At 41.8% G+C, this 14,981-nt stretch overlaps 1 protein-coding gene across 4 annotated transcripts in view; it reads left to right on the top strand.

Annotated features, from left to right (window-relative positions):
- LOC133610181 (ceramide transfer protein-like) overlaps positions 1 to 14,981 on the top strand; it is a 63,386-nt gene that overhangs the window by 21,823 nt on the left and 26,582 nt on the right. For 2 of the 4 annotated variants that reach the window (XM_061966272.2, XM_061966271.2), the window contains exons 3-4: positions 7,434 to 7,550; positions 7,936 to 8,001. In XM_061966272.2, coding sequence (XP_061822256.1) covers positions 7,434 to 7,550; positions 7,936 to 8,001 — 183 coding nt within the window. The remainder of the gene's footprint in view (positions 1 to 7,433; positions 7,551 to 7,935; positions 8,002 to 14,981) is intronic. The other 2 variants (XM_061966274.2, XM_061966273.2) reach the window with 1 other exon arrangement.

Below are 14,981 nucleotides of genomic sequence, written 5' to 3'. Positions count from 1 at the left end.
CGGCTTTCCCCACACCCTCGTATTTTGAACAAATTTCGTCCAATTTCTTGCCACTTTCGCATCTTTGGGCCACTGGTGCAACTTGAATCCGTCCCTGTTCGTGTTGTTACACCCTCCGAAAACACACCGACGAGGCATGATGTCTCCAAGGTACGGAAAACTGTCGAAAAAACGGAAAATAACAGAGCTGATTTGATTCGGTGTTTGTAATGTGTTTGAGAAAATGGCGGATTGTTTCCCGATGCATGACGTCATCGCTCCGAGAGCGAATAATAGAAAGGTGTTTAATTCGCCAAAATTCACCCATTTAGAGTTCGGAAATCGGTTAAAAAAATATATGGTCTTTTTTCTGCAACATCAAGGTATATATTGACGCTTACATAGGTCTGGTGATAATGTTCCCCTTTAATCATTAGTAATGTAGCAGCCTAGTTTTGAATGGCAGGGTCCCTCCTATCACATGTTGATACAAATATAACATTTACATAATAAAAATCAACTACAGCTTCCCAAATGCTGTAATAAATTAAGCATGATGAGTTGAGCATATGTCAGCATGTGGGCCCACTTTTAACTCTTTTTTTCAAACGCTTATTGCAAACGCTTACTGACAGTAAGTCAGTAATTTGACTTTGTAAGTCATTATTTTAGTATCTCAGGTAACTAGGACTGTTTTGTTTTTACTTTACGGAAAAAATATCGAGATATATATCGTATATCGCCATTCAGCAAATGGAGCGGAAAACACAACCAAAAGTTGTAGGCTTTTTCACGCGACGACGCCGGCCTACTTCACCACAGTCTGTAGTCTATTGCCCCCCCAGGCTGTGGTGGCAGCGACGAGGTGGAGACGTGATGGCGTCAGGCCGAGTTACACCGATCCTTACACCTACCCAACCCCTCCCCCTGGAGAGTCACCACCTTAACTAACACGTTTTCTGGGGGAAACACTGTTTCCACCCCTCGTACTGCTTAAAGGGGAACATTATCACAATTTCAGAATGGTTAAAATCATTAAAAATCAGTTCCCAGTGGCTTATTATATTTTTCAAAGTTTTTTTCAAAATTTTACCCATCACGCAATATCCCTAAAAAAAGCTTCAAAGTGCCTGATTTTAACCATCGTTATAAACACCCGTCCATTTTCCTGTGACGTCACATAGTGAAGCCAACACAAACAAACATGGTGGAAAGAACAGCAAGCTATAGCGACATTAGCTCGGATTCAGACTCAGCGGCTTAAGCGATTCAACAGATTACGAATGTATTGAAACGGATGGTTGTAGTGTGGAGGCAGGTAGCGAAAACGAAATTGAAGAACAAACTAAAGCTATTGAGCCATATCGGTTTCAACCGTATGCAAGCGAAACCGACGAAAACGACACGACAGCCAGCGACACGGGAGAAAGCGAGGACGAATTCGGCGATCGCCTTCTAACCAACGATTGGTATGTGTTTGTTTGGCATTAAAGGAAACTAACAACTATGAACTAGGTTTACAGCATATGAAATACATTTGGCAACAACATGCACTTTGAGAGTGCAGACAGCCCAATTTTCATCAATTAATATATTCTGTAGACATACCCTCATCCGCGCTCTTTTCCTGAAAGCTGATCTGTCCAGTTTTGGAGTTGATGTCAGCAGGCCAGGGAAGCTAGGGTCGATAGGGGGTTTAGCTCGCTCGTCTGGGGGAACAAACCGCCGCCATTGCTTGCCGTGCTACCGAGGTCCTTTGTCCCTGAATTGCTCACACACTCCGGCAGATTCAATGGGGGTCTGGCGGCAGATTTCTTTGACTTTATCGTTGGAAATGCATCTGCTTTGAGTGTCGCAGGATATCCACACATTCTTGCCATCTCTGTCGTAGCACAGCTTTCGTCGGTAAAGTGTGCAGAACAAACGTCCAATTTCTTGCCACTTTCGCATCTTTGGGCCACTGGTGCAACTTGAATCCGTCCCTGTTCATGTTGTTACACCCTCCGACAACACACCGACGAGGCATGATGTCTCCAAGGTACGGAAAACAGTCGAAAAAAACGGAAAATAACAGAGCTGATTTGACTCGGTGTTTGAGAAAATGGCGGATTGCTTCATGTCATCGCTCCGAGAGCGAATATTAGTAAGGCGTTTAATTCGCCAAAATTCACCCATTTAGAGTTCGGAAATCGGTTAAAAAAATATATGGTCTTTTTTCTGCAACATCAAGGTATATATTGACGCTTACATAGGTCTGGTGATAATGTTCCCCTTTAAATTAAACTGAACCAAACCCAGGCCACAAAACCATTATTTTCTTATATAAGAATGCTCTTCGGTTTTCCCCCTCTTTTGCCCCTCTTAGCCTCTCGCTTAACCGAGATACGTTTGAGTCATCATTATGTAAATACAGTTTTGAATAATGTGAATCAGATGTCCAGTGTGCTTCTCATTTCCTTCCGGGCTCCGAGCGGCGCCCGAAGACCAGCTGGTGTTTTCAGGAGACCTTCTAGTGACAAAACTTAGTTTCTCCTCATCACGGTGAAGAATGCATCTTTTTACTGCCACTCAGCCAGGCTTTTTCCCCCGTGCGTCACTAGCAAATACATCAGTGATGTTAACGCACTTTCCACCGAGTGTAATCCTCATGAGGTCACCGGGTCACGCGGCCTAAACACGCCGAGCTCGACTAGCGGTCGTTCACAAGCACTACGCAACAGCTCGTACTCCGACCTGTGTTTACTCAGCTTCAACCATCCCATGCCAATGTAAATATTAACCTTGGAGTCATACACCCCTGTTGCCAGGCCTCCACCCACTGACAACACACCCCACACGTCCACGCAGCCTTCTCAAGAAGCCTCTTATCTGGGATTTCCAAGCGAAAAGCGTTAATTAAAGGGAGAGGTGATCATTTGGTTGGACTGACTCTTACCAGCGGTCTGGGGAAGCATAACTCTATTGGTAAAGTGGCCGTGCCAGCAACTTGAGGGTTCCAGGTTCGATTCCCACTGGCGCCATCCTAGTCACTGCCGTTGTGTCCTTGGGAAAGACACTTTACCCACCTGCTCCCAGAGCCACCCACACTGGTTTAAATGTAACTCAGATATTGGGTTTCACTATGTAAAGCACTTTGAGTCACTAGAGAAAAGCGCTATATAAATATAGTTCACTTCACGTCTTGGAGAATACTTGCAGGAAATGCAAGTCGTGTGACTTCCTCTACATTAGTCATCATGTAAGAGGCTGACCACATGTCCTAATGCTCTTTCTGACTCACACTATGAACCTGATCCTCTTTTAGTGTCACACTCCACTTGTCTCAATTCCAATTCGCTAACATGCACCATTAATCTAGTCATTGATATTTGGTGGTTGTTGACTTTGATGTACCAGGCTACCAAATGTTATTTTGTGCATACATGCTGCATGTACCGCATTTTCCAGACCATAGGGCGCACCCGATTATAAGGCACACATGGTCTATTTTTGATCTTTTTTTCATATATTAGGCGCACCAGAAAATAGGTCTCCATCCCGTCGCTGCCACCACAGCCTGGGGGGGCAATAGACTACAGACTGTGGTGAAGTAGGCCGGCTTCGTCGCGTGAAGAAGCCTACAATTTTTGGTTGTGTTTTCCGCTCCGTATGCTGAATGGCAATATACGATGTATATCTCGATATTTTTTCCGTAAACAAAACACAAAACAGTCCTAGTTACCTGAGATACTAAGTATGTCATTATTTTGTCTTAGTAAGTCAATATTTACAAAGTCAAAATAATGACAAAGTCAAATTAATGACTTACTGTAAATAAGCGTTTGCAATAAGTGTTTGAAAAAAAGAGTTAAAAGTGGGGCCACATGCTGACAGATGCTCAACTCATCATGCTTAATTTATTACAGCATTTGGGAAGCCTGTAGTGGATTTTGATTATGTAAATGTTATATTTTTATCAACATGTTATAGCAGGGACCCTGCCATTCAAAACTAGGCTGCTACATTACTAATGATTAATGTAACTATAGCTGAAACAATATTACAATAGCAATAGGAGAGTCTATTCATCCCTGAACACCATGGAGTTCATGTAGGCTTTATGATGCAGTTACATTATTATATCAACTATCAGAGACAGAAACTCTTCATTTAACATAATGTCCTTTTTTGCTGCTTCAATACAGAAAAAGGTCAAGTGAAATAACTTAGTTGTTAACTGTAGGTCAATAATGCTTGTCTTTCTCTCAGACAGACAGGGCTTAAGGCGGCCGCCTTAACAACAAAGCGCTGCGGGAAACCCTGGTGGCTCTTTGGCCAAAATGTTGCATAGATGATGTTTTACAGATCATCTTCAAGCCGCTTTCTGACATTCGCTTCAAGATCCGCCGTTTTGTGGGCGGTCTTATTTACGTGGCTCACCTTCGACAGTGTCTTCTCCCCCTAGTGTGTGTGTGACAATCATTGGTACTTTAACTTTAATTGCCTCATCTAGTTTTTGAATGTTTTTTTTTTTTTTTAACTTAAACTTGGTTAAAAGATTTCAGTGTAAGTACTTACTGAAATATTTGAGCACATTAAAAAATACCAGTGATAATAATGATAAACGTGATCATTTTGGTCACAATAACCGTGATAAGAAATGTTCATACCTTGACATCCCTAGAATCAACCAATGTAGTATTACTACTAGTGTTGTCCCGATACCAATATTTTGGTACTGGTACCGGTATACCGTACAACCCTAACTACTACCATCCCTCCCCCTGAATGAGCTTAAAGCTGGTACAAGATGCAAACTGGCCATTTCGCTAAATCTTCCCTCAGCATTTGTCTTAAGTAGCTTCGAAGGAAAAACCGAAAACTCAATGAAGGATTAAAATGTCTTCTCTCGCAATACCCCTGACTCCTACCAATCAATGAGTGCAATTTAAATAAACACTTCAGCGGTTACAGTTGCACTAATTGTTGCCGGCCTTTCTGCACACGTGCACAGCAGACCTCTTCACACACATGCACACGGGTGGAGCATCTGTTAAACGGCGCTGTGCTGACGTGCTTCAAGGCGGCTGATAGCAACCAGCTTTTCCCTGATGGCCTTAAGAGTGTGTCTGCTAGTGTGTGTGTGTGTGTGTGTGTGTGCGTGCACCTCTTTCTTGTTGACATACTGCGCGCCGACAAACATGGAAAACATTCATCGCAGACCGTGTGTTCGGCTGTCTGATGCAACAGAAAATACGTGCGATCATTTGTTGGGCCGCCAGCAGCAGCAGGGTGACAGTCGGGGGTCACAGACATCGTGTCCCCGTTTTGTTTATTCAGCTTTTCCTCTCATTTTCTCCCCGCGTGTGGCGTCATCGGATCACTATCAAGCAGAGTAAAACAACTTCTACCGAGCCTAGTCTATAAAATCCGCTACACCTCTCATGTCAAACTACTTCCATAACGTACAAACCCTGTTTCCATATGAGTTGGGAAATTGTGTTAGATGTAAATATAAATGGAATACAATGATTTGCAAATCAATTTCAACCCATATTCATTTGAATATGCTACAAAGACAACATATTTGATGTTCAAACTGATAAACATTTGCAAATAATCATTAACTTTAGAATTTGATGCCAGCAACACGTGACAAACAAGTTGGGAAAGGTGGCAATAAATACTGATAAAGTTGAGGAATGCTCATCAAACACTTATTTGGAACATCCCACAGGTGAACAGGCAAATTGGGAACAGGTGGGTGCCATGATTGGGTATAAAAGTAGATTCCATGAAATGCTCAGTCATTCACAAACAAGGATGGGGCGAGGGTCACCACTTTGTCAACAAATGCGTGAGCAAATTGTTGAACATCCATCCATCCATCCATCCATTTTCTACCGCTTATTCCCTTTTGGGGTCGCGGGGGGCGCTGGAGCCTATCTCAGCTACCATCGGGCGGAAGGCGGGGTACACCCTGGACAAGTCGCCTCCTCATCGCAGGGCCAACACAGATAGACAGACAACATTCACACTCACATTCACACACTAGGGCCAATTTAGTGTTGCCAATCAACCTATCCCCAGGTGCATGTCTTTGGAGGTGGGAGGAAGCCGGAGTACCCGGAGGGAACCCACGCAGTCACGGGGAGAACATGCAAACTCCACACAGAAAGATCCCGAGCCCGGGATTGAACCCAAGACTACTCAGGACCTTCGTATTGTGAGGCAGATGCACAGTTTAAGAAAAACCTTTCTCAACCAGCTATTGCAAGGAATTTAGGGGTTTCACCATCTACGGTCCGTAATATCATCAAAGGGTTCAGAGAATCTGGAGAAATCACTGCACGTAAGCAGCTAAGCCCGTGACCTTCGATCCCTCAGGCTGTACTGCATCAACAAGCGACATCAGTGTGTAAAGGATATCACCACATGGGCTCAGGAACACTTCAGAAACCCACTGTCAGTAACTACAGTTGGTCGCTACATCTGTAAGTGCAAGTTAAAACTCTCCTATGCAAGGCGAAAACCGTTTATTAACAACACCCAGAAACGCCGTCGGCTTCGCTGGGCCTGAGCTCATCTAAGATGGACTGATGCAAAGTGGAAAAGTGTTCAGTGGTCTGACGAGTCCACATTTGAAATTGTTTTTGGTCCTCTGGACCAAAGAGGAAAAGAACCATCCGGATTGTTATAGGCACAAAGTTGAAAAGCCATCATGTGTGATGGTATGGGGGTATATTAGTGCCCAAGACATGGGTAACTTATACATCTGTGAAGGCACCATTAATGCTGAAAGGTACATACAGGTTTTGGAGCAACATATGTTGCCATCCAAGCAACGTTACCATGGACGCCCCTGCTTATTTCAGCAAGACAATGCCAAGCCACGTGTTACATCAACGTGGCTTCATAGTAAAAGAGTGCGGGTACTAGACTGGCCTGCCTGTAGTCCAGACCTGTCTCCCATTGAAAATGTGTGGCGCATTATGAAGCCTAAAATAGCACAACGGAGACCCCCGGACTGTTGAACAACTTAAGCTATACATCAAGCAAGAATGAGAAAGAATTCCCCCTAAGAAGCTTAAAAAATGTGTCTCCTCAGTTCCCAAACCTTTACTGAGTGTTGTTAAAAGGAAAGGCCATGTAACACAGTGGTGAACATGCCCTTTCCCAACTACTTTGGCACGTGTTGCAGCCATGAAATTATAAGTTAATTATTATTTGCAAAAAAAAAAAAAAGTTTGAATTTGAACATCAAATATGTTGTCTTTGTAGTGCATTCATTGAATATGGGTTGAAAAGGATTTGCAAATCATTGTATTCCGTTTATATTTACATCTAACACAATTTCCCAACTCATATGGAAACGGGGTTTGTACTAATAAAAGTTTCAATCAATCAATAATCACTCACAAACATTCAGCAGTGTGAACCAACACGTGCATGTCCTTCCTGTTTTTGTTTCGCAGGCCCACGAGTTTGACGAGTGCCGACTGGACATCAGCGTCAACGACAGCGTCTGGTACCTGAGAGCGCTGGACCCCGAGCGCCGGCACCTGTGGATCGACTCCATCGAGATGCACAGGGTGAGGAGTGCGCAACAAAATCTCGGTCACATTCTCAACATAGTAGCACCAACTAGACCTGGGCCGATAACACATTTTGCTTGACCTACAAATTATTGCCGATAAACAATAATATCTACCTACTCAGTGGCCTAGTGTTTAGAGTGTCCGCCCTGAGATCGGTAGGTTGTGAGTTCAACCGATGAAACCGATGAAAGCATGAATGCTCTTGAAGTCTGCACACGGCAATGTAGTGACGGCGGAAAACTTACCGTCTTTAATTTGATTTATCGTTGGTTAATTGACTTAACGAATGTCGGCCCAGGCCTAGCAGCAACCATTGAGAGTTGAGGAAATGCGTGTGTGTGTGTGTGTGTTTTATTGTACGCATGTGTGTTTCTATCAGAGTGTCAGAGAGGGGAGGAGGAACAAGGGAGGAGTCCAGGCTGTGACTTTCATCCCTCCACCACTGGTGCGTTTGAGTGTGTAGAAATGTGTGTACACCAGCTCCTCTTAGATGCTTCCTTGCCTTATCCCATCGTCGTCTATACCAGTGTTTTTCAACCACGGAGATGATGTCATTTCACATATTTGGGTTAAAAATATTTCTTGCAAATCAGTAATTTTAATCCGTACATAATGTGCCGTTGTTGAGTGTCAGTGCTGTCTAGAGCTCGGCAGAGTAACCGTGTTATACCATACCACATCAGTAGGTGGAAGCCGGTAGCTAATTGCTTTGTAGATGTTGGAAACACGTCGTGTGAGACGACGATGGTGTGTTGTGATCACAATATCATACCTGCCAACTTTTGAAATCAGAAAAATCTAGTAGCCAGGGGCCACAGGCCCCGGTAGGTCCAGGACAAAGTCCTGGTGGGGGGTTCAGGCTTCGCCCCCCGACGCAAAATGATTATTAGCATTCAGACATGTTAAAACGTTGCTAAAACCATCACTTTTCTATCAGTCACAGTGACTTTTCAAAACAAAAATATTACAGCAAAAATCACATGGGTTGATTGACATGTTTATTCTGTAAGCTAACTTCAATAGTTTGAAATTATTTTGACAGTTAATGCCAGTTATCCTGTCAACCTTTCACAAGACTTCAATTTGTTAATTGAAAGTATAAACAGTATAAACACTTTTTACAGTAAACAAATGGTAAAACAGTACTAAACAATTCCATTAAAAAAAAAAATTGGTGTCATTATTAACTTTCTGTCCAAGCTTGTATAATCTACTGCCTTGTTCAATTGTAAAAAATATTCTGTGCCTAAAATTCACATTTCTATCACAATTATCATACTGTAAACATGGTAAGCTAACTTCATTCAAATTAATAGTCCTGTCAGTAGCATGGAATTACAATTCAAATGTAGTTTTTTTGTAAGCCTTTCAAAAGAATTCAAAATATGAAAAATTAATGAAAATTAATTTAAGCCATCAGACACTTGAAAAGTGGCACATCACATCTCTAATGTAATCATTTTAACTTTTCAACAGAAATAGCACTGCAAAAATATTAAGGACATACTTCTGTATTTTGGTAGTTATGCTGTCAACATTTAACAAGATTTCTTCAACTTGGACTTGAAAGCATAAATAGTAAAAACACTTTTAACAGTATAACAGTACTAAACAATTCCAATAGATAACATTGGTGTCATTACCTTTTTGTGGCTAAAATCCGAAAAACGTTGAACGTTTTCCACTTGTATCGCTAGCAACGGCATTAGACTTGTGTTTTTTTGTCCCAACGTGGTCTTTTACATCGCTAATTCCTCCGTGTCCGATCAAAAAATCTTGTCTGCACAAGGTGCAATTCGCGTAGTTTTCACCCTTTTTGGAACGGATAATTATTCCCGGATAGGCTTTTGAATATTCTTCACGGAATGACTGCAGTTTTCTTTTCGGTTTAAGACTCGTTTGCGATTTTTCTCCGGCTGATTTCATGATCGTTCGCTCGTTTGGAAACAATGGCAACAGGTGCCTCGTGCTTGGCAGCGGTGCTATAAATAGCCTCGCGCATGGCATTCGGAATGGCTCGATAGGAAGTTACGGGAAGCAGTGTCGATTGTCATTGTTGTTACGCGATTTCGTGAATAAAACTTTAAAAAAAAAAAAAAATTTTTAATGAATGAAAAACCGTATTTTTTATCACTGCAACCGTAACCCGGAATAGGTTGATGAAAACCGTACTAATTACGGGAAAACCGGAGTAGTTGGCAGGTATGCAATATGCAGGCGACAGCGGGAGGCAGTGTGCAGGTAAAAAGGTGTCTAATGCTTAAACCAAAAATAAACAACAAGGTGAGTGCCCCTAAGAAAAGGCATGAAAGCTTAGGGAAGGCTATGTAGAACAAAACTAAAACTGAACTGGCTACAACATACTTGCCAACCCTCCCGAATTTTCCGGGAGACTCCCGAAATTCAGCGCCTCTCCCGAAAACCACCCGGGACAAATATTCTCCAGAAAATCTTCCGATTTTCACTCGGAGCTGGAGGCCACGCCCCCTCCAGCTCCATGCGGACCTGAGTGAGGACAGCCTTTTTTTCACGTCCGCTTTCCCACGATATAAACAGCGTGCCTGCCCAATCACGTTATTCCATACATCCGGCATACCGCTGATGAGCATGGTGCAGATGGAGAAGATGTTCTCGGCGTCCGTGTCGGCGCACACGTTGCCAAAGCCGACGCTGGTCAGGCTGCTGAGGGTGAAGTGGAGGGCGGCGATGTACGAGCTGCGCACCGACGGGCCTCCGACTGCGTTGTTGACGTAGGGCATCTCCAGGCGTTTGTCCAGCTCATGGAGCCATACTTGGGGAAGTTTAAAGCAGGGCTTCCTAACCTTTTTGACTCTGGGGCCCACATTTTCAACTACAGAGGTGCCCGGGGCCCACTCAAATATTTACTATATGAATTATAAATATTACTCTTGATTTTAATCATATTCTATAATTACACAATTTATTTAACACATAAACCTTAGGCTTAGGTCAGGCTGATTTAAAAAAAAAAAATGTACAAAAGTAAATGATGTTTATATGTTCTACATCACTAGCAATAGTGTCTGTGTTTTCTCTTCATCCACCATGTTTGAAGGTTGTAGATAGAGTGCATATCTTCCCAAAGGTTGTTTATATTCAGACAAAGCAAGCCCAAAAATAGCTTTCGTGGATGTGGCCATCCTGATTTCTGACCTCGTAACGCTCACAGCGCGGCGATGTCGTCATTCCCAGCTCTGACTTCCCAGGTAAATGGAACGCACCAATATTGAAAGTAGCCAGTAGGAGAAGCTTCTTTCTTGTGTTTGGAGCCATCACCAGCGGGTAGAAATTGCTGCGTGCTGGGATAAAAAAAAATGTGATTAAAAAAATATAGAGTAAATATATAATAAATAAATAGAACTAAATACAATATTGCATATATAATAAGATAACAAGTAAATTACTTCAATAAAATTCATAAATATTAGGTAAAAATTAGGGATGTCCGATAATATCGAACTGCTGATATTATCGGCCGATAAATGCTTTAAAATGTAATATGGGAAATTATCGGTATCGGTTTCAAAAAGTAAAATGTCTGACTTTTTAAAACGCCGCTGTGTACACGGACGTAGGGAGAAGTACAGAGCGCCAATAAACCTTAAAGGCACTGCCTTTGCGTGCCGGCCCAGTCACATAATATCTACGGCTTTTCACACACACAAGTGAATGCAAGCATACTTGGTCAACAGCCATACAGGTCACACTGAGAGTGGCCGTATAAACAACTTTAACACTGTTACAAATATGCGCCACACTGTGAACCAACACCGAACAAGAATGACAAACACATTTCGGGAGAACATCCGCACCGTAACACAACAGAACAAATACCCAGAACCCCTTGCAGCACTAACTCTTCCGGGACGCTCCAATATAACCCCCCCTCGCCCCAAACCCCGCCCACCTCAACCTCCTCATGCTCTCTCAGGGAGAGCATGTCCCAAATTCCAAGCTGCTGTATTGAGGCATGTTAAAAAAAAAAAGAAAAGCACTTTGTGACTTCAATAATAAATATGGCAGTGCCATGTTGGCATTTTTTTCCAAAACTTGAGTTGATTTATTTTGGAAAACCTTGTTACATTGTTTAATGCATCCAGCAGGCATCACAACAAAGTTAGGCATGATAATGTGCTAATTCCACGACTGTATATATCGGTATCGGTTGATATCGGAATCGGTAATTAAGAGTTGGACAATATCGGATATCGGCAAAAAAGCCATTATCGCACATCTCTAGTAAAAATGTAAACATGCCAGCATATCACATAGGATACGAAAGTCTTTGACTCTGGTTTGATTACTCAATCTATGATTACAACCCGGGAGAGCTTCTGGTGGTAGCCGGCGTATACGTTACACCCACCTCGGTCTTCGGTGCCACCCACTGCTGCTGTCCGTCTGACACGCCCAAGGAGTGACAGCAATAGGCGGCGAAATGATGGCCTGGATCACAGGTGTCGAACTCAAGGCCTGGGGGCCAGATCTGGCCCGCCACATCATTTTATGTGGCCCACAAACGCCTGAAAATAACATGTGTCAATAAACAACCTTATATTTCCACAGAATTTTTTTTTTGTATGGCATGCAGTTGCATACATTTTAAACTGTAATAGTATCCAATATTGCAACACATTTTTTGTCAAAATAAAAGTAAGCACTTAAATATCTGCTTGACTTCCATTTACAAATTGTGCACAGTAAAAATGACTACATTTTACGGTAACATTTACGGTGGTCTTTACGGCATATAGATAGATAGATAGTACTTTATTGATTCCTTCAGGAGAGTTCCCTCAGGAAAATTAAAATTCCAGCAGCAGTGTACAGAATATATTACAGAATATTACTGGAAATTGAAAAGAAAAACACCGTTTTTTTTTTAGAGATGTCCGATAATGGCTTTTTTGCCGATATCCGTTATTCCGATATTGTCCAACTCTTAATTACCGATTCCGATATCAAGCGATACCGATATATACAGTCGTGGAATTAACACATTATTATGCCTAATTTTGTTGTGATGCCCCGCTGGATGCATTAAACAATGTAACAAGGTTTTCCAAAATAAATCAACTCCAGTTATGGAAAAAAAATGCCAACATGGCACTGCCATATTTATTATTGAAGTCACAAAGTGCATTATTTTTTTTAACATGCCTCAAAACAGCAGCTTGGAATTTGGGACATGCTCTCCCTGAGAGAGCATGAGGAGGTTGAGGTGGGCGAGGTTGAGGTAGGGGGCGGGTATGGGGTAGCGAGGGGTGTATATTGGAGCGTCCCGGAAGAGTTAGTGCTGCAAGGGGTTCTGGGTATTTGTTCTGTTGTGTTTATGTTGTGTTACGGTGCGGATGTTCTCCCGAAATGTGTTTGTCCTTCTTGTTTGGTGTGGGTTCACAGTGTGGCGCATATTTGCAACAGTGTTAAAGTTGTTTACACGGCCACCCTCAGTGTGACCTGTATGGCTGTTGACCAAGTATGCCTGCATTCACTTGTGTGTGTGAAAAGCCGTAGATATTATGTGATTGGGCCGGCACGCAAAGGCAGTGCCTTTAAGGCACGCCCCCAATATTGTTGTCTGGGTGGAAATCGGGAGAAATTCGGGAGAATGGTCGCCCCGGGAGATTTTCGAGAGGGGCACTGAAATTCGGGAGTCTCCCGGGAAAATGGGGAGTGTTGGCAAGTATGACTGGGAGACGTCCGTGTACCACTCCGTACAGCGGCGTTTTAAAAAGTCATACATTTTACTTTTTGAAACCGATACCGATAATTTCCGATATTACATTTTAAAGCATTTATCGGACATTTCTAGTTTTTTTACGATAAAAGTCTGTCGTTCGAGCTGCCCGTTTTTGTTGTTGTTTTTAAGGTCTATTACTGCAAATGGAAAAATAAAAAGTACGGTAAAAATCTGGCAGCTCAGATGGCAGAAAAAAAAAAAAAGTGTTATTGTTTTTCCATTTACCGTAATATGTTGTAAAAACTGTATATTTCACAGTAAAATTCTGGTGAAGGACTTGCCATTTTTTCCCCTGTAAAATCTACAGATTTTTTTTTTTTTTTACTGTACATAAAAACATATTTTCAATATTCAAATGCATAATTCACAATATTTGCTGTTTCAAGCGGCCCTTTGATGGAAGCCATCACTGCGATACGGCCCTCAAGGAAAACCAGTTAGATAAATGAATGTCCTCACAAATATTAATATGATTACGAAGCCAAAAAGTGAGTTTTATGGCCTTGCCCCGGATCTGTTTTCCATTGTTAAAATGTTGGCTAAACCTGAACGACCACCTCTGTATGTCGCCAAAGTATGTAGAAAAGTACGTACGCCAGCCATGAAGTTACCGATGTCAGCCTCGATACATCTCAAGCGCGTAAGCAAGCCAGTTATTTATATCCGCTCCTTATTGCTCTTTTATCCTGCACTACCATGAGCTAAAGCAACGAAATTTCGTTCTTATCTGTACTGTAAAGTTGTAAATTTGAATGACAACAAAAGGAAGTCTAAGTCTAGTTACATGATCTCCAGACTGTGAGGCAGAGATTCTAACTAGCACGCTTCATATGATGGAGATGGAAAAATGTGTCAGACATTGGCGTTGTTAGGCATATTTTAGGGGGGCTCAAGCCCCCCTAAAATATTCTTAAGCCCCCCTAAATAATTTGTTTTTTTTTTGTTTTTTTTTACAAATACATGCCGACATAGTCATTATAAAGTGGCCCGAATATGAGTTTAAATAAATAATCATATAACCTGTTATTATTCACTCAGTTTCCCCTCATTTCGTAGCGTAAGGTAGAGAGCCCCTTTAGTGCGTCGGTATCCAATCCATTCCACTTGTTCATATAGAAAATGCCCACATCACTCAAATTCCAGTCCGCATTTTCTCTGCGACCTTGCTTGCGGTCCTGCAGGTGTACGAAGCACATTATCTTCCTTTACAATGAGTGAAGCTGCACGAAACCTTGTGTGTGCAATTTTAAATAATTTAGTTTTTAAGTTTTGTGTTTCTTGTAGAATCTATATAAAGTAATATACATTAGCCTATTGTTAAAATAATGAAAAAAACATCATTAAATATATTTGTTTTATTGTATTGTTACATTAATAGCTGTTGTATTATTATAGGATGGCTTGTTAAACATTTCATAGGATTTTCAGAGGGAGGAAAAACCAAGACATTTAATATAAAATGTAAAATGAATAAATACATAAAAAGAAAAAAAATGGTTAAAAGCCATCGTCTCGGGGAGCATTTCATTTCGTCCCGTGCATTTTTTAAAATAATAATAATAACAATGAATAATTTCTAAGTCTTTGTTTGTCGTTTGTGACGTTTTGTGCTTGCGCGTAACGTTCGATCGCATCCTGTGCATCTCCTGGGGGCTAAGCCCCCC

Source organism: Nerophis lumbriciformis, linkage group LG11 (genome assembly GCF_033978685.3).
Source record: "Nerophis lumbriciformis linkage group LG11, RoL_Nlum_v2.1, whole genome shotgun sequence".
Classification (NCBI taxonomy): domain Eukaryota; kingdom Metazoa; phylum Chordata; class Actinopteri; order Syngnathiformes; family Syngnathidae; genus Nerophis; species Nerophis lumbriciformis.
Note: the sequence above shows the minus strand (reverse complement) of the source record. Positions and strands in the feature narration are given on the sequence as shown.